We start from the raw sequence: 18,859 nt of genomic DNA, 5'->3' as shown, positions 1-18,859 counted from the left end.
GTTAGAGTTCTTAACTTTAGTGATCTTTACCTTTACCAGAGGAACACAAAAACCTACTATAAAACATTTTATTCATATCTCTTTCCACTGAACTCTTTGCTTTAGTCTCGCAAAAAGCTTGGAGCCGTATTTGTGCTGTAGGTTTGTAATTATTGAGACCTGAGCTGCAGACGAGGGTCGATTGACTGGACCCCTTCCAGTATTAGCTGAATAACCCTGATGTAGACGTTTCTATAGGATTAAGTCTGTGGTGAAACCCCGCGTGCCAAATGTTAATGCTAGCTGTTCTTACTTCGCTTTCAGACACCAGAAATTACAAGGTTGTAAGAGGAAAAACTGTGAGCAGAGTTATGAAAATACATTCAGGTCTATTTTCAATGTTCCTCTACTTACTCACTCCCTGTCATTATTTCTGCCTTTAATAGCTACTGTACAACTGAAGGGGAGCGGTTTGTCCAATGGTTGCAATGAAGTTGTGTCGTAGCACAGCTGAGGCATCAGAACGGAGCGATGACAGCTAAAGCCCATGCTGCTGGAGTAACACACACTGAAAGAAAGCTTGGAATGTTTTCTCTCAAGTGTTTGTCAAGCTGTTGGGTTTTATCCCATTCGCTTGAGGGGCAAACAACCCCCCACCCCCCACCCCCACCCCCCTCCACAGTTCAATTCACGCAGTCCCATGCCTTCACAATGGCATGTGCATTTAGATGCTGGTGGCCACTCTCCTCCAGGTCCTAATCGCCAGTGTAAGCTCTTCCTCAGCTCATTTTGCTTCACTTACATCACAGCGGTGTTGTTTCCTGGTTCTATGCAGGCTGTCTGCTGTTTCACCCACTCGCCTGCTAATCCCATTCATTCAGCCTCGAGACAGGGTCAGACGGAGGGTGTCACTAATACATATGGATGCCCCCCGTGTGAAGTTAAGGTCACAGAAAACAATAGCAGCGCATGAAAACACAAGGCCACTCAAGGTTTTGGTTACCATGACACCATGCGGTTTGACTGACACATGTAGAGGTCAGCAGCATAGGAGAACCTTCAGTGACAAACATCCTGTCCTTCACATTGTGAGCATTTCAGAGCTGCAACCGATTAATCGATTAGGTGCTTGAAGCGAATACAAAAATTCACAATTCGACTAATCGACTCAAGTTGATTGAAGGGAAATTTTCTATTGCAGTTTTCCTGAATTGAAGCTTCTTTGTGCGTCACAATAAGCGTCCGTGTGAAACACAACAGTGGAACCAAAGTTTAACAGCAGAGAAATGAAGGAAACAATGCTGTGATTCAGGAGAATTGTGGTTGAATGATTTTTTTTGGATCACTTTGAGTTGATTTATCATTTCAGCTCTAGAGCATTTTCCTTCATGAAAGCAGTCAGTATAATGAGCATTAGTCACTGTGGGAGTATGAAGGCTTGTCGATGCAACTATAGTTGCTTTTCCATTGGACATCTGCGCAAAACTTTACCGATATTTACTAAATGTTGAAAGAAGTGTGTAATGTCGTGTTTTTCCATTAAATCACAAATGTGATGATTTGTTTCTTTAGTATCACAAGATGACATGAGAAGTCATTCTGTAAACATGGCGATGAACGTAAATATGGTGTTGATTTACAGATATATTCATTATTATTATATATTCCCCTCCATCTTGTATAAAATTAAAAAATGTTTGGGTTTCCTGGTGTGTCCACATATACTGTGACATGCTTCTTCTTCTTCTCTTGTTGTAACGTATGTCAACATCCGTTTTTTTAATTCACCTGACTCTAGTTGTGAAAAAAGGTCTTTCCATTGCAGTTTTGTGTGATATACCATTTATACTATGCTCGAATAACCACCTCTTGCCAGTGCAAAAACTTTTAATCAAAAAATGAGACTTTTGACGAAATTGTCGTTTTTCCATAAGGTAAATTTTTATGCACAAGTTATATTTGCACAATTTGAGGGTCAATGGAAAAGCGACGCTTTTTAATGTAGTACGAGATAGAGGGGTAATATATAATAATAATGAATATATCTGTAAATCAACACCATATTTGCGTTCATCGCCATGTTTATGGAATGACTTCTCGTGTCATCTCGTGATAATACATAAACAAATCATCACATTTGTGATTTAATGGAAAAACTGACATTACACACTTCAGTTTTTTCGACATTTAGTAAATATCTGTAAAGTTTTGCGCAGATGTCCAATGGAAAAGCGACTATTCACTCTCACACCTATGGGCAATTTAGATTAACCAATTAAACTATCAGTGCATGTCTTTGGATGGTGGGAGGAAGGCGGAGTACCCAGAGAGAACCCGTGTAAACACAGGGAGAACATGCAAACTCCACACAGAAAGGTCCCAACCCCATCGACTGGTGTTGGAATTGAACCCAGGACCTTCTTGCTGTGAGGCACAAGTGCTATCCACTGCACCACCCTGTCAGCCTACTTTGAAATTATTTTCTGTTAATGAAAAACATCAGAAAACAAATGCACTCTTGTAATTAAGCTACCCTCATTAAGTGGATCGATAATGCGTGGTCATGTAACGCCCTTGTGCACTGAGTAACAGAGCTGACAATGAGTCTGAGAGAGGACAGTCTGAGATTCCATAGGTAAATAAACCACATTATCACCTATAAAACTGAGGATTAGATTTACAGACAGCTGACACATTGAGGATTTATTTCTATGCATCGTGATCAGTTTCCCCTGGATAGATGTGATCACTACAAGCAGTTTCTATTGTATTTGTCCAGGTTTTAATAATGGCCTTTTTGCAAATGTAGTATGTTGTACCGTGTTTGTTTAGCTTGGAACATTAAGCAGATTTTGATGCATCTTTTGCCTAATTTTAAAGTAAGATTTCCCCATGCAACACCTGAAACCATCCAATGTCATCATGAGGAATCATCATACATTGACTGCTGACTTAAAACAAATGGAATGTCTCTGAATTTTGTGCGGACACTGAAATCTTTAGATAATAGTTGGAAGACAAGCAAAACAAGTTCTATGACATAGTGAATGAACACCATATTCTTAAGTAATCATTCACATTTTCCTCTACAAAGTGACATTGGTAAAAGGAGGCTTACTGTTCAGACAGTTGCATAACGTCTGAAATGCTCGTGACATTTTAGCTGATGATTAAATGTCTGTCTTTGTGACGGTGTATGCTACCTTTGCCAATGTCAGCTGGAACAGAGCCTCCAGTCCTGTGGTCCTGCTAAGGATTAAAGCTGCTGGAACTGAAATCATGGGGGAAAAAACACCAGATTCTGAACATTCACACCTACACTCTACAACTCCTCTTGGTCTACCTTTAAAGACTATGAATATAGATTATATGATGGCTAAAATTTACTTAGGGGGTCAAATGAATGGCCATTTTTGTCAAAAGAAAAAAGTTGTAAGAAATGCATAGAACTGTGTTGAAATAATGCTCATACATTTGTGCACAGACTACTGATATTATTTGACAGTGGAAGTTATATTTTCAGAAATATTGGATTTGGAATAGCACGTGTATGTGAAAACTTTTGCTGGTGGACGGACGTGACATTACCCATGATGCTCTGGTCAGTACCAGTACTTTATTAGTAATAAACTTATATACTTACTATTGCTAATTATCCTCTTATTCATAAATGTTAGTATTGTGGATCTAAAACAATAACAGCTGACACAAAAACACAAAATGTGTCAGTGGACGGATGTGACATGGTTGTTACAGATCCCATCATACTGATGCTCGGCAGCCATGTCACCGTTTCCACAAATGATCCCTGTGCAAAAACTAGGATCAGAATTATTTATTGTATAGTTTATCATCATACTGAAGAGGAAATAACAATATAGAATTGTTATTTCTTTATAAAAATCCTTATTATTAGAAAACTGTTGATTTAAAAAGTGGCGTATGACATTCTTAATGTATGTATTGGCGTAACATAAGCAGGATGGATCAGCACCATACTCCATATTGAACCTGTAAAAATAAAACGTGATATGTAGGATAGAATCTTGTAAGAAATTTTGGGGAATCTAAAAGAATAGAATATTTGTTTTTCAGGTAAATTCAGTTAAAATATAACTTGGCCATTTGTGACATGAAAATATAGCATTAATTGTGATGAAACTGGACATTTTTGATCTGAAAACATAGTTCATATGACCATCAACATGTTGCAACAGAACTGAAATCCTGTAAATTTGCAGAACTTGCATTTACCAACACAAAGTTCCTTTGGGGATTCACTTATATTGATTTCTTATGCACAAAGACAGAAATAAGACCTCTAAGCAAATTTTAGCTGATGATGCTGTTTCATTTTGTTAAGAAAAAGAAAAGTGAAGCCGGTTTTTTAAGCTTCTTCATTGAGCGATGAAGTAGAAGAGTAAAGTCACATCCAGGTTGCATCTGAAACTGATTGATTGGCAACTACAACCATCAATCATGTCTGAAAAAACCTGTTGCTTTAATCTGGATGTCATAATGTATATTTTCTACAGCCTGAAAACACAGGCAGAAGTAGATGTCTCATGTCCTCCCAAGCCACTTGAATTGCAACATGCTGAGAAGGAATTGTAGAGTTTTAGCCGAGGGATGCTAAAAAAAACACAACTGTCAGCTACTGCAGCTTTAAGCAGATACAGAAAATGAATGAATTACACTAAATTCAAATCTTGCCAAGTGTATTTTTCTCATTTCTAGTCAAAATATCTCATCACACTGAAAATAAGACATAATCAACTTCCATAGGCAGATTTTTTTTTTTTTGTTGCTTAATTCAAGATTTTTTTTTTGCTTAATTCAAGCAAACAAGTCTGCCAGTAGAGCAAGTAAAAGTTATCTTGGCAAGATTTCTTGAAATAAGATTTTCCAGATCTATTGTCTAAAAAAAAAGTTCTTATATCTCACTGAAAAGTTACTCTTTAGGTGATTATGTCTTATTTTAAGTGTGATGAGATATTTTGACTAGAAATGAGAAAAATACCCTTGGTAAGATTTTGATTTTTGCAGTGTACATGTCTTGCAATTAACAGTTGGTGTTTGTCTATTCATTTTATGCCACCATAATAGTACTTGTCTAATATTGTTAATATAATAAGTTCTACACGCATACTTTATGAAGAGGTAGTGACCGAAAGAACAAGCAGAAATGAGTTTCTTCCATAGGGTGGCTGGCTCTTCTTATTGGTTGAGGAGTTCAGCGACCCACGAGAGGTGGACTAGAGCTCCTTCATAGTAATCAGCTGCGGTGGTTCAGGTATCTGCAGGGTTCCCACGCACCCTGAAAAACCTGGAAAATGATTGACCAATTTTCCAATCATGGAAAGCGTATGGAAAATGAGGGAAAAAAAGGTCAAATGTCCTGTAAACAGTTAAGTTATCCTGGAAAATTATTTCTCCTCCCCCTGCCTTGTGACCTTGTGTGCCTAAACAGAGATGAAACAAGGAAATAGTTTTTCAGTTTATTGAAAACATACAAATATTTTTAGAGGAAGTGCAGGAGAGAAAGTAAGAGAGAAGAGAAAGATGAGTTGGGAATTGTCCAGTTGAAGATTGTAACTCCAGTTTGTCAGGCTAAAGAAGTGCTACGCTGTAATCTGTGGGTGTGTTTGCATTATTCTATAATACATTTGTCATAATTATTTTTCATAGATAAAATATAGCCATAGACTGCACATCAAATGTCTGGGTAATAAACATAGAAACAATCTGAGTAAATGAAAAGTTACAACTGTAGAAAAAGATCACTTCCAAAGAATGAGGGGACAGGGGAATGGATTAGTGTATGATGTGATAACTTATCTCTGAAAATGTCCTGGAAAAGTCCCAGAAAATAATTTCAGGGAAAGAGTGGGAACCCTGATCTGGTCAGGCCTTCTGGTTGCTTCCTTAGTCAGGGGTTTCGGGGGTTTGTCTGTATCATATTGAATTGCATCTTCATTTTAAGTTGGATTCATTGGTTTGCTTTATAGAAAACAATCAAGTATCAAATAACATCCTTCACAGGGAAAGAGAGAGGGCAACATACAGATGTGGGCTTGTAAATAAATATTGTGTATCGCATCATGACTCATATCAAACCAAATCGCACTGTGTAAAGTCAAATCATTAATGAATCGCATCGCATCGTGAACACAGGTGAGTCTTTTGCGTCGTATTGGCAGGGGGCTTCACTGTATCGTTCATGTATCGTATCGCTGCCAGTGCATCGAGATGCGTATTGAATCAGCCTCAGCGGTAGGGATTCACATCCCTAGTATTAGGCCTGCTCGATTATAGAAAAAAATAGTGATCACGATTATTTTAGCTATAATTGAAATCACGATTATTAAAAACGATTATTTGTTAACCTTAAAGTTGTTTATTTTTTTTCTTGCAAAACAATGTAAAATGTACTCTTTGAACGTATATAAAGCTTTTAAACACTAAAACAAAGTATGTTCACTTTTGTACGAAACAAAAAAAATCTTTGAATGCAAATAAATATACTGTAAATTCAAGTATGTTTCCTTTTGTAAACAAATAGTGCTCTGTAATTAAACTGCTATAGACTTGCCATAGAACTAGAGCACTAAAAAAAAAAAAAAAAAAACTCATGTAAAGTGCAAATTATAAATTCGAGTATGTTCAATGTAGTAGCAGCTCCTGTAAAATGTCTTGAAGGCAAAACATAGCGTTTGTCCAGTGTATTCACCATATGTCTGAAGCCCCAGTTGTCAGTGGTGTTAATGGAGCACATACCTTTGACCAGGTAATGGACAGTGGATTCTGTTATCTTTTGATGTCTCTCCGATGTTGATGAGTAGGGAGTTGCAGCGTAAAGAGATTTGGAGATTGAATTTCGCATTGCAGATGAAGTTGTAGACGGAGTTATTTTTTTTTTTGTGTTTTGGTTTTTCATAAGCTTATCATAAAGGTTGCAGTGGTTAAACTTCAGATGGTTAAAAAGGTTTGTTGTGTTACCGGTCGGTGTGGACACAACTACGAAACACTTTTTGCACATGATGTGTTTTTGCTCTTCGTCTTCTTCATCAAACCCAAAGTGATTCCATACAATTGAATTTGACTTGCCTTTTTTGTTTACCAAGTGCTTCTGCTGTCTCCTGCCATTTTTCAAGACCGCTAAGTACAACTGTCCTGGTGGGGTGGACCTGCCGGCTAGCTGGCAGCTGTAGCTTAAAGGGGGCGGGGCGGAGCAGCTCATGGTAGCTTGCGTGCGTGTGAATTAAAACAACTCAAAATTAATAATTGTTTTTTCTGGATTACATAATTTTTGTAATCGTTGAGTGTAATAATCGAAATTGTAATTGAATTTCGATTAATTGCACAGCCCTACCTAGTATCCATGCAAAGGAAGTAGAGGAGGTGGATGTGGAGAAGGAAGTCTTGGGTTGTCGGATGGATGGATGGATGGATGGATAGATGGGCAGACTATGAAGAGGAACTGTTTTTTGAACACTGGAATATTTCTGTTCATTTCTGTTTGTGTTTCGGCTTTGTCACCAAAAACTGTCGACATGTAGGTGCGATATCACAAATTGCTTAAGAAATCTTCATGCTTACAGAGCAGGGGTGTCCAACCCTGGTCCTGGAGAGCCACTATCCTTCATGTTTTAGATGTTTCCCTCTTCCAGCACACCTGACGGCCCTTATCAGGCTTCTGCAGAGCTTGATGATAGACTTATCATTTGAATCAGGTGGGTTGGAAGGGGGGTACATCTAAAACATGCTGGATAGTGTCTCTCCAGGACCAGGGTTGGCCACTGCTGTCATAGAGGAATCTCCGGTCTTACAACCTTGGGAAAACCCTGGATGCATCTGAGATCGAAGGCTTTGATCAAATGCTGAGTGAGCAAACCAAAGTGTGTCTGGACTATGTGAGTCAGAGCAGAGTGTCCAGACCTGGAGTGAGACCGAGGTTAGGCTGGAAAGGCCATGAAGGACTATGTGGGTGGAGGAAATGAGACACCGCACTGCGAAGTGCCTTCCTGGACTAATGCCGGAGTAATGACATCACTTGTGCGGGGGAACATCTTAAAGTATAATACAGGGCTGTTAACTCCACCTCATCCTCTATATTCAGCTAATATGACTTCATGTAACTGTACTGCACGTATACATAATGTGGCTTCCATAAAAAACAGCAGTAGTAGATCCTTGAGCCGGTTGGCCTGCTTTTCATTTCTGACCCGCTTTGCATGTTTAGCTACTTTGTGAAGGTATTCCTTAAATGGGATAAATGTGGCCTGAATTGGAAGGAACTCTGTCTTTCTGTAAGTGTAGAGATGTTGACTTTTTCACTTTTAGCTTGAGCTTTGAAGTGATTCTGGGCAGATGAAGATGTGTTTCTGTTCTGTATCGTTCTGCACTGTATAGAAACCAGAGCTAGGTGATATGCTAAACAGCTGCTTTGAGTTCCCTCAAATCCCTGAGGTTTTCACCTTCCCCTTGAAGTCAGACACGTACACCATGAGACCACTACTCTGTCCCCATTGTGCCGAGTCCCTACGGAGCAAAAGCCTGGGAGCTATGTGAGGTTTTGGGTGGCTTGTGTCTGCTTTAGTGGGATCACAGTGCGACTTCAGAACAAAGAAGGACATATGAACATGATATCCCCACAGTGTCACACAAACAGCCACGTCTTTCACACACTGTCATCTCCTCCCCTTCACTTTGACTTCACCGCCCTGTGCAAACCTTTACTGAACCCCCCCCCCCCCCTTTCACCTCACGTTTGACCCTCTGCCCTGAAGGGACAGATTTGGGTAGTTCAGGTCAATACAGTGGATGCACGGACACAGACAGGAATACCATCTCTTTGTGTTTAAAACATACAAATGGACTCTAATACACCCCTGATGTTTACTTTAAGCCACTTAAGTTCAGTAGAGACAGCCAAAACAAGAAGGATTTCAGTTAGTGATGCAGCAGCAGAAACTACCGTCCTCAAACTGATTCTGTTTTTTTTATTTAAATACAGACTAGGGCTGCACGATATTGGAAAAAAACTGATATTGCGATTTTTTTATTTTTTTTTTGTAACTCTACATTATATATTGCGATATGAAAAAACACTCAGGAGGATATAACAGTTGTGTGGTGCCGATGTAAATGGTCAAACAAATTAGTTGTTTCCTCTCGCTGTGGCAGCAGGTGGAAGGTACTGTCAACTAGGGCTGTGTATCGGCAAGAATCTGGCGATACGATACAAATCGCAATACTAGGATCGCGATATGATATATCGCGATATATCATGATACTGTTAAAAAAGCACTTTTTTTTTTTAAATGATTATTTCCTTGAAGAATTGAATTACGCCAGAAATATGCAAAAATACTAAACACATTTTTATTTGATCACAACAGGATCTAATGCTATATCACAAAATGTTCCTGTGTTCAAACTTAAATTCTGTTTTACAGACATTACAGTTTCAGATCCTGCTCAAATGTTCATATTCTATTAGTTCAGAACTAACACCAAAACATTATTTTTGTGCAATCCCAACAAAGGAACTAATATTATTTAATAAAAGAATAGAATAGAAACAAAAAAGAAAAACAAAAAATCAAAAATGAACCTCCACAATATCTGCATTTGAATAATTATCTAAAAATATTGATACAGTAGTTTTAAATATCGATACAGTATTGTAACATGAAATATCGCGATGTATTGCAGAACCGATATTTTCTTACACCCCTACTGTCGACACAGAACATATGTTTCAGTATCATCCTTCTTGTAGCTGAAATAATTCCAGATAACTGAAGTTGCTTTTCTTTTTGCCACCAAGTCTTCATTTCTAGTGATTTTGAACTCTTGTTTGTTGCTCATTTTTCAATGTTGTTACCAGCGACTCACTCCATGTGCAGGGGCGTGGTCTGCTTCGGCAAACTGATTAAGAATGATTGTGATTGGTGGATCACTGTACGTAGTGTGTGTCAGGTACCCAGGTTGAACTCAGATGAGAACATGTTAAGTTAATTTGCCTCCTACATTGCTGGACTTGCGATGTGACTATTGCGCACATGTACATTGTGATGGCAATGCTCAGTTGATATATTATGCAGCTCTGGTACGGTCTCCTTTGACTTCTTTATCTGGCCTAATTTTATATAATATTAAAAATAACTTTAAGAGCCTTGTTTCAAACTGAACTGTCAGATTTTTGTATTTATACTTTCTTATCTACAGTCATGGAAAAAATTATTAGACCATCAAAAGTCATCAAAAACAATGGTTATGCAATCAAGTACTACTGTGTGTATCACGTGACTAAAACAGACAGAAAAGAAAACATGGAATGCCTAAAAGCACTGTTTTTGTCAGCACAGTGTCATAGATATTGATGTAAGAACTGAAGTGATTTTGGTTATTATCAAGAAAACATGGGAAATGGATAGATATCAGCTCTGAAATTAAAGTGTTATGAGCCATTTTTGTTGTTATCATTGTATTTGTCCAAACAAATGTACCTTTAGTTGTACCAGGCATTAAAATGAACAAGAAATTGAAGAAAACAAGGGTGGTCTAATAATTTTTTCTGCAGCTGTATAATTCAAGTATATCATTTTTTGACACTGCTTTAAGGTCATATTCTTATGTAAACATCAATATTTTTAATAAACCAACAGGTTAGAGGGCTTCTCATATAATTTACAGATTTTTGCTTTCATATGCAAACAAAATTGATGCTGTAACTAAAATATCCGAGTGAATGAAATCATAATTGGAATTGAATGGGATTTTGTAGAGCGTGGTGATATGCACAAAAAAAGTTGTTTTTTTTTCCAATGTTATTCGACAGTTTGTGATTTGATTGTTTACCGACAATATTAACATAAACCAAAATAAACGTAAAGCTTGATTTGACAATACTCTTTCTTTACTGAAGTAACATGCCACATATGACAGGACTTACACATTTAGAGTTGATGTATTACAAGAGGCAGAGGTTTAATTTAGCATTTTTGTTGAACTACAAAGTTCTCCAGAGTCAAAGTCTCCATTTTGTGATTCAGGAATTTTTCACCATTTCTAGAAAGCAAAACCTCTATTAATTATTTTATTTGGATGTAATTCCCTGTTCTACTCAGTATTAGGTGGAGTATTTTCTTAAATCACAGCTTGACATACTTTCTGTTTACTTTTACAATTGAAAAACATACTTAAGATTAGGACTAATTTTCCTCTTCATCGGTGAAAATAAATGCAAGTGTCAGATGCAAAAATTCTGAGCTCTTAGTCAAATTACTAGAACAAACAAGCCCTCTGGTACACGATGGGAAATGGATGAAATGTTTGTTGTAGGTTTGGTTTGGTTGGTTTACTAATTTACACTTAATAATATGGGAGACAAATTGTGATTCAAGTCAATGTTTTTCACAGGTTTTGTAGCAATGGTTGTTATTTAGTTTGGCCAAACTCTGCTTCAATTGTTGTGCATATACAAATATAGATATTCTTGTTCAAAATACCCATGATATCCTTTTACACTAACAAAATATGTATATGAACTGTATGTATGTGATATGCACGGAACTGTTGTACTTCTATACGTGTATTACATTGTTCTGTGTATACATAATAGAACTCAGTAGAACTCCATTGTGTTCTTGTTTTCCTCAGATGTGAAGAAGGACTGGTCCGATCACGCTCTGTGGTGGGAGAAGAAGAAGACATGGCTGCTGAAAACTCACTGGACGTTGGACAAGTACGGCATCCAGGCCGACGCCAGGCTGCTGTTCACGCCGCAGCACAAGCTCCTGCGCCTCCAGCTGCCCAACATGAAGCACATGAAGGTCAAGGTCAACTTCTCTGACCGCGTCTTCAAGGCCGTCTCCGACATCTGCAAAACTTTCAGTAAGTGGAACAAAACACTCATTGCTCTAAAGGGAGGTTGACTGTGGAGATGTGGAAAATAACCATAAAGCAAATGTGAGATGAGGTGTGAGCAGAGGGCAGCGCCACGACTTGAAACCAACACCAGTGCAAGAACATCCTAAGGCAGTGCTTCCCAACCTTTTTTGGCTCCTGACCCCATTTTAGCATCACAAATTTCTGGCGACCCCAGACATTCAAAACAGAGACTTTTTGTTTTTACTAAAATTAATTTGTTTTTGATCATGTAATAGTTTGCTATACTATGTTGCAAATAAACGTTAATTTTAGACCACATTTAGTCTAGATAATGTATATTATTCTGGACGGAGGCAGAAAAGCCAGGTGTAGATTACTGCACAAAGAGAGAATTTTATTTTCCTTGGTCAGGATATGTACAGTCAGTCCAGCTTGGATTTACAAGGCTGACAATTAATACTGAACAAACAAGAACTCAAACTATGAATTATGAAAGAGCTGCAGCATCTGAAACTGACCACAATGAACATTTGAAAGATAAACAGTACCACAGTGCTTCAGTTTCAGCTTCACAGTTTGTTATGTCTTTTATGTATTGAGGTTGTCTCTGTGAACTCACCATATATTTTAAATTATTAAGTTATTATTATTTTTTATTTCTATCAATTATTAGAAATTTGAGGTGACCCCATTTGAATTCCAGGCGACCCCACGTGGGGTCCCAACCCCAAGGTTGAAAATCACTGTCCTAAAGTGTAATGCAACTTTCAGGAGTCATTCTGGTCTCATTTTTTTCTTTATATAGACCATCTAATACTATAACTTTGTCTAAAATTTGGGCTTTCAGTGACACCTTACTCCAGTGTTTTTCAACCTTGGGGTCGGGACCCGACATGGGGTCACCTGGAATTCAAATGGGGTCGCCTGAAATTTCTAGTAATTCATAAAAAAAACAAAAAACGTACAGATGAAAAATATATATTAAGTTGACAGAGACAATCAAAATCCATAAAAGACATGACAAACTCTGAAGCTGAAACTGAGGCACTGTGGATCTGTTTATCTTTCAAATGTTCATTGTGGTCAGTTTCAGGTGCTGCAGGTCTTTCATAATTCATAGTTTGAGTTCTTGTTCGTTCAGTATTAATTGTCAGCCTTGTAAATCCAAGCTGGACTGACTGTACATATCCTGACCAAGGAAAATCAAATTCTCACTTTGTGAAGTAATCTACACCTGGCTTTTCTGCCTCCGTCCATGTATTATATACATTATATGGCCTAAATATCATCTAAAATAAACATTTATTTAGTATATAGTACATAGTATAGCAAACTGTTATGTAATCAAAAATAAATTTATTTTAGCAAAAAAGAAAAATAGTCTCTGTTTTGAATGTCTGGGTCACCAGAAATTTGTGATGTGAAAATGGGGTCACGAGCCAAAAAAGGTTGGGAACCACTGCCTTACTCACATGCTTAGTAGAACTTTCTGAGCTTCTGTTTATTGAATAAAAACACATTTTCCCGATATTAACCTCTAATTTCAGACGGTCAGATATGTGTTGCATTTTTCTCAAACAGGCCTGACCTTAAGTATTGGCATTGACCAGTTGAAGTCATTTAAACTTCTAAAAATGCCTACAAATATTCTTAAAAAAGTGGAGGGGGGGTGCAAATGCATCTTAGTTTGTAAAATTAGACAGGGATATCAGAGAGCTTGGATAGTCTGTTTTTGGTTGGGGTTTTTTTGCATCGTAACTTACATGTTTTATTTATTAATTCAGTTCATTTAAACTCTTGGCTATGACTGTAGGTCAGTTCAGGATTCTGGAACCAATAATGCCTATATCCGCTTCTTTTATACAGTCCATAGATGTTACTGAATGGCAAAGAATTATGGGAATAAAACTTTTCGGATGCACAATGTTGGACCATTTCCCTTTATAAATGGATCGTGCCCACCCTGCTGAACCAAAACCTTATCTGTGTCATACTATTTTTGGAAAGGTTGTGCTAATGGTCTACATCAGACATAACTAATCATGACCTTCCCATCACTTTGTTGTGTTTATTAAACATACTCTGAGCCCTGAACGCCGGAGTCACGTCTTCGGACTGGTATTCCACTGTTTCCTCAGGAGTCGCGTCCTTGGAACCAGGGCTCCATCAGTCTCGCAGTAATGTTTAGTAAACAGAGATTATCAATCTGGCTCGGGCTTAAAACGCTGGCAAACATTAAGGTACAAATTCATGTACGTGTGAATAAATCGTACACCGTCTCTTCTACTCATGTCATGTCCAAATTTAACCGTCCCCTGTGGTCAGAGAAGTGTCCAGGGGTCTCAGACACGTCTTTCATCAGCGGCTCCATGCTGTCCTGTCAGAGGTCACACTGTGGACCCTGGTGACCCCTGACTTTGCTAACACCCACTTTTCCTGGCCTCTCTGACTCAAGACCTCCCCCCTGCTGATGGCGTTATGTCACTGTCTCCAGTGGGGTTGCACATTAGGACCCCCACCGACATAAATCCTCCCATCAGACAGGGTCATAACTGCACCTGTTGTGTCTTTGTCAGTGGACTGTGTGGAACAGGCAGCCTACGGGGCTCTGGTGGCAGCTTTTCTGTTGTTATTGGCCTGTACAGGTAGAGCTCATGCCTTGTTTTGAATTGGCAGGAGTAGAGATTTTCATAAAGGGGTCTACAGTGCAGTTGGATGAAATGAAAAGAGCATATTTTATTGAATGTAAATATACAAAGAGATTGTTTTTGAAAGCAGTGGCAGGGGAAGAGGTCTGGACCACATCTAGGTAGGAATGTGTCTGTAATAAATCTCTTTTATAGATGGAGAATTTCAGCACAGAATCATTTTGTGGGACTTTACCATATGCCAGAATGTCCCTTTAGACATAAGTGTAACTGTAGAAGCACAGTTAACAAAACTGTATGTGTTACAATGCTGTCAAAATAGGCCAAAAATTAGATTTGGTAGGTTGACCTATTTGAATATGTTTTTTTTTTTTCATAAACACTGTGATAAATATGTTTATTTACAGATAGATGTATAGATATGTTGTGTTACATGTCCATTCCTGAACAACCTGGAATTTCTTAAGGAAAATTAGTGTCATTTTAACAATATTATACCTCAGTTTGTCATTTTCACATGTGCGTTACAACTTACAGATCATAGTGGATCTACTGAGGTCAGAATGTTCAGTAACAGGCAACTACAACAGAAAAATAAAGCATTTAACTTGACAATATTCAGTGACACGCTTGATTGTCAGTGGTTGCTTTTCCATTGACCCTCAAATTGCGCAAATATAACTTGTGCATAAAAATTTACCTAATGGAAAAACAACAATTTCACCAAAAGTCTAATTTTTCAATTAAAAGTTTTTGCGCTGACAAGAGGTGTTTTTCGGGCATTGTGCAATTGGTATATCATGCAATACTGCAATGGAAAGACCTTTTTTCGCAGCTAGAGTCAGGTGAATTAAACGGATGTTGACGGACGATACAACAAGTGAAGAAGAAACATGGCGCGGTATGTGTGGACACACCAGGAAACCCAATCATTTTTTAATTTAGTACAAGATAGAGGGGAATATATAATAATAATAATGAATAGTGGTGTGTATCGGCAAGAATCTGGCGATACAATACAAATCACAATACTGGGATCATGATATGATATATCACGATATGTCATGATACTGTTAAAAAGGCAATTTTTTGTTTTTGTTTTTTTAAATGATTATTTCCTTGAAGAATTGAATTACACCTGAAATATGCACAAATACTAAACACATTTTTATGTGACCACAACAGGATCTAATGCTATATCACAAAATTTTCCTGTATCAAAACTGAAATTCTGTTTTACAGACATTACAGTTTAAGATCCTGTTCAAATGTTCATATTCTTTTGGTTCAGAACTAAAACCATAACTTTATTTTAGTGCAATCCCAACGAAGGAACTAACATTTTTTAATAAAAGAGTATTAAATAATAATAAATAAAAGAAAAAGAAAAAGGAACCTCCACAATATCTGCATTTGAATAAATACCTAAAAATATTGATACAGTACTTTTTAGTATCGATACAGTATTGTGAAATGAAATATCACAATATATTGCAGAGCCGATATTTTCTTACACCCCTAATAATGAATATATCTGTAAATCAACACCGTATTTATGTTCATCGCTATGTTTATGGAATGACTTCTTGTGTCATCTTGCCATAATAAATAAACAAATCATTGCATTTGTGATTTAATGGAAAAACCGACATTACACACTTCTGTTTTTTCGACATTTAGTAAATATCGGTAAAGTTTTGCCCAGATGCCCAATGGAAAAGTGACTATTGTCTTCTGTGTAATTTTTGCACTTTGCAGATTCATTCTATGGGCAGGATTTAACCTTTTAGAGGGTCTGTTTTGGCCCGTGGGCGGCATGTGTGACATCCCTGTTTAACCCATAAAGACCCATTGCTACTTTTGTGGCAGTTCCTGTATGATTTTTCTCTCTAAATTTAACCTTTCTGAAGTGATTTATAAGCATGTATTATAATATTACCATCTGTGTTTTGCATTGTTTCAGTAAAAGTTCTGTATTTTCCTATATTTAATTCACTGATCATGTAGATGTTCATAAAAACTCAGATTCAAGTCGGGGGTTATTATATCAGAAACTTTTTTAACAAATCTTTCATTACCTGAACATAAACCAAGTGTCTCCATCCACTGTCATTGATCAAACTCCATGGGTTTTACTGGTGAATCAATGTTGTAGAAAATGACGGTGTTTCCATGGTAACTACGGAGCCTCTGATCATCCAAATGAGTCATATCTGATGACCATGAAAAGATGACAAACTGCATTTTAGATGTATTGGTAGGATTAGTGGATCAACATCAGTAGATGCTTTTGGTCAGTGATGGATGTTTGGGTCTTTATGAGTTAAACCATGCAAAGTAATGTTGTGTGACTCCCATCCATCGTACATCCCTTTCAGTGCAGCGTCTCAGACTCATGTGGGATCTAGCAAAACCAACAGCCGCAATGGAATATTAAACTTCATAATCAAATGTCTGTTGTTGTTAATAGTTCAAATTTATATTCGGTTTAGAATACTTGCTGACAGCCTTAATCTGTTGCCATCCTCAGTCGGTAGCTGAAATCACTAGGGAACATTTAACACAAAATTTCCAAGTTAGCAATGTGGTTATAGTGTTTTTGGTGAAGTAGCTGCAACGCTGTCTTCGCTAATGTCATCCATCACCACTTGAGCTTCTCTAATTCCACCATAATATGGTCACTTCTGGCATCAAAACAGCACAATGGCAACCATGTTTCCAAATTAGCCATTTTCTTTCAGTATTGATGACTCAGATTTGAACTGATGTCCATTTTGTTTCCCAGTGAATATGTGAATATGTCTGGTTCTCTGCATCATATTCCATTAGAGCAGTGGCATCAAACTAAATAGAAACGTGAAGGTTGATAAAGAGTATAGAAAGTTCAGTATATGCTCTTTTCTGTAACGGCTAAAATTTGCTTAGAGGTCTTATTTCTGTCTTTGTGCATAAGAAATCAATATAAGTGAATCCCCAAAGGAACTTTGTGTTGGTAAATGCAACTTATGCAAATTTACAGGATTTCAGTTCTGTTGCAACATGTTGATGGTCATATGAACAATGTTTTCAGGTCAAAAATGTCCAATTTCATCACAATTAATGCTATATTTTCATGTCACAAATGGCCAAGTTATATTTTAACTGAATTTACCTGAAAAACAAATATTCTATTCTTTTAGATTCCCCAATTTTTCTTACAAGATTACATACTACATATCACATGTTTTATTTTTACAGGTTGCAATATGGAGTATGGTGCTGATCCATCCTGCTTATGTTACACCAATACATACATTAAGAATGTCACACGTCACTTTTTAAATCAACATTTTTCTAATAATAAGGATTTTTATAAAGAAATAACAATTCTATATTGTTATTTACGATGATATGATGGTATGATGATAAATTATACAATAAATAATTCTGATCCTAGTTTTTGCACAGGGATCATTTGTGGAAACGGTGACATGGCTGCTGAGCATCAGTATGATGGGATCTGTAACAACCATGTCACATCCATCCACTGACACATTTTGTGTTTTTGTGTCAGCTGTTATTGTTTTAGATCCACAATACTAACATTTATGAATAAGAGGAGAATTAGCAATAGTAAGTCTATAAGTTCATTACTAATAAAGTACTGGTACTGACCAGAGCATCATGGGTAATGTCACATCCGTCCACCAGCAAAAGTTTTCACATACATGTGCTATTCAAAATCCAATATTTATGAAAATATAGCTTCCACTGTCAAATAATATCAGTAGTCTGTGCACAAATGTTTTAGCATTATTTCAACACAGTTCTATGCATTTCTTACAACTTTTTTTTTTTGACAAAAATGGCCACTCATTTGACCCCTTTAGTAAATTTTAGCCGGTAATGATTTTTATGAATTTAGGACTTGGAAATGTGTATTAATTCTATAAAAATAGTTATAGATTGATATAGTTAACTTCCACATCAGTGTGTGATATCATGTAGTGACTTTTCTAAGAGACTTCAGCTACTTTCCGTTGATGATTGTTGGCAACACCGGATGGCAACGGGCAAAACACAACTTCACAGCCTCAAAACGGCAGTCCACAAACCAACGGGTGACTCATGGTGGCTTCTTTTAAACAGACTAATAGTAGAACAGCTGACTCTGCAGACTTGGAACTCCTCTGACCTGGAAGCATTTCGTTTTTTTTTTTTATTACCTGGGCAACTTTTAGTTTCATAATTTCTTTGGCGTCTTTTTCTGCTGAGCCGACTGCTTGCGATGTCAGAACATCAGAGGGGAAAGGAGGACACTGGGCCTGTCCAACTGGCCTTCAGTGTTGCCAACT

The 18,859-nt window shown here is 37.3% G+C and overlaps 1 protein-coding gene across 4 annotated transcripts in view; it reads left to right on the top strand.

Moving 5' to 3' along the window:
- Nucleotides 1-18,859, top strand: part of fermt2 (FERM domain containing kindlin 2) — a 127,280-nt gene that overhangs the window by 37,974 nt on the left and 70,447 nt on the right. For all 4 annotated transcript variants that reach the window (XM_030127175.1, XM_030127174.1, XM_030127172.1 and 1 more), the window contains exon 3: nt 11,647-11,880. In XM_030127175.1, coding sequence (XP_029983035.1) covers nt 11,647-11,880 — 234 coding nt within the window. The remainder of the gene's footprint in view (nt 1-11,646; nt 11,881-18,859) is intronic.

This window comes from Sphaeramia orbicularis, chromosome 22 (assembly GCF_902148855.1).
Source record: "Sphaeramia orbicularis chromosome 22, fSphaOr1.1, whole genome shotgun sequence".
Classification (NCBI taxonomy): domain Eukaryota; kingdom Metazoa; phylum Chordata; class Actinopteri; order Kurtiformes; family Apogonidae; genus Sphaeramia; species Sphaeramia orbicularis.
This window is presented reverse-complemented; position numbering and strand designations above follow the sequence as displayed.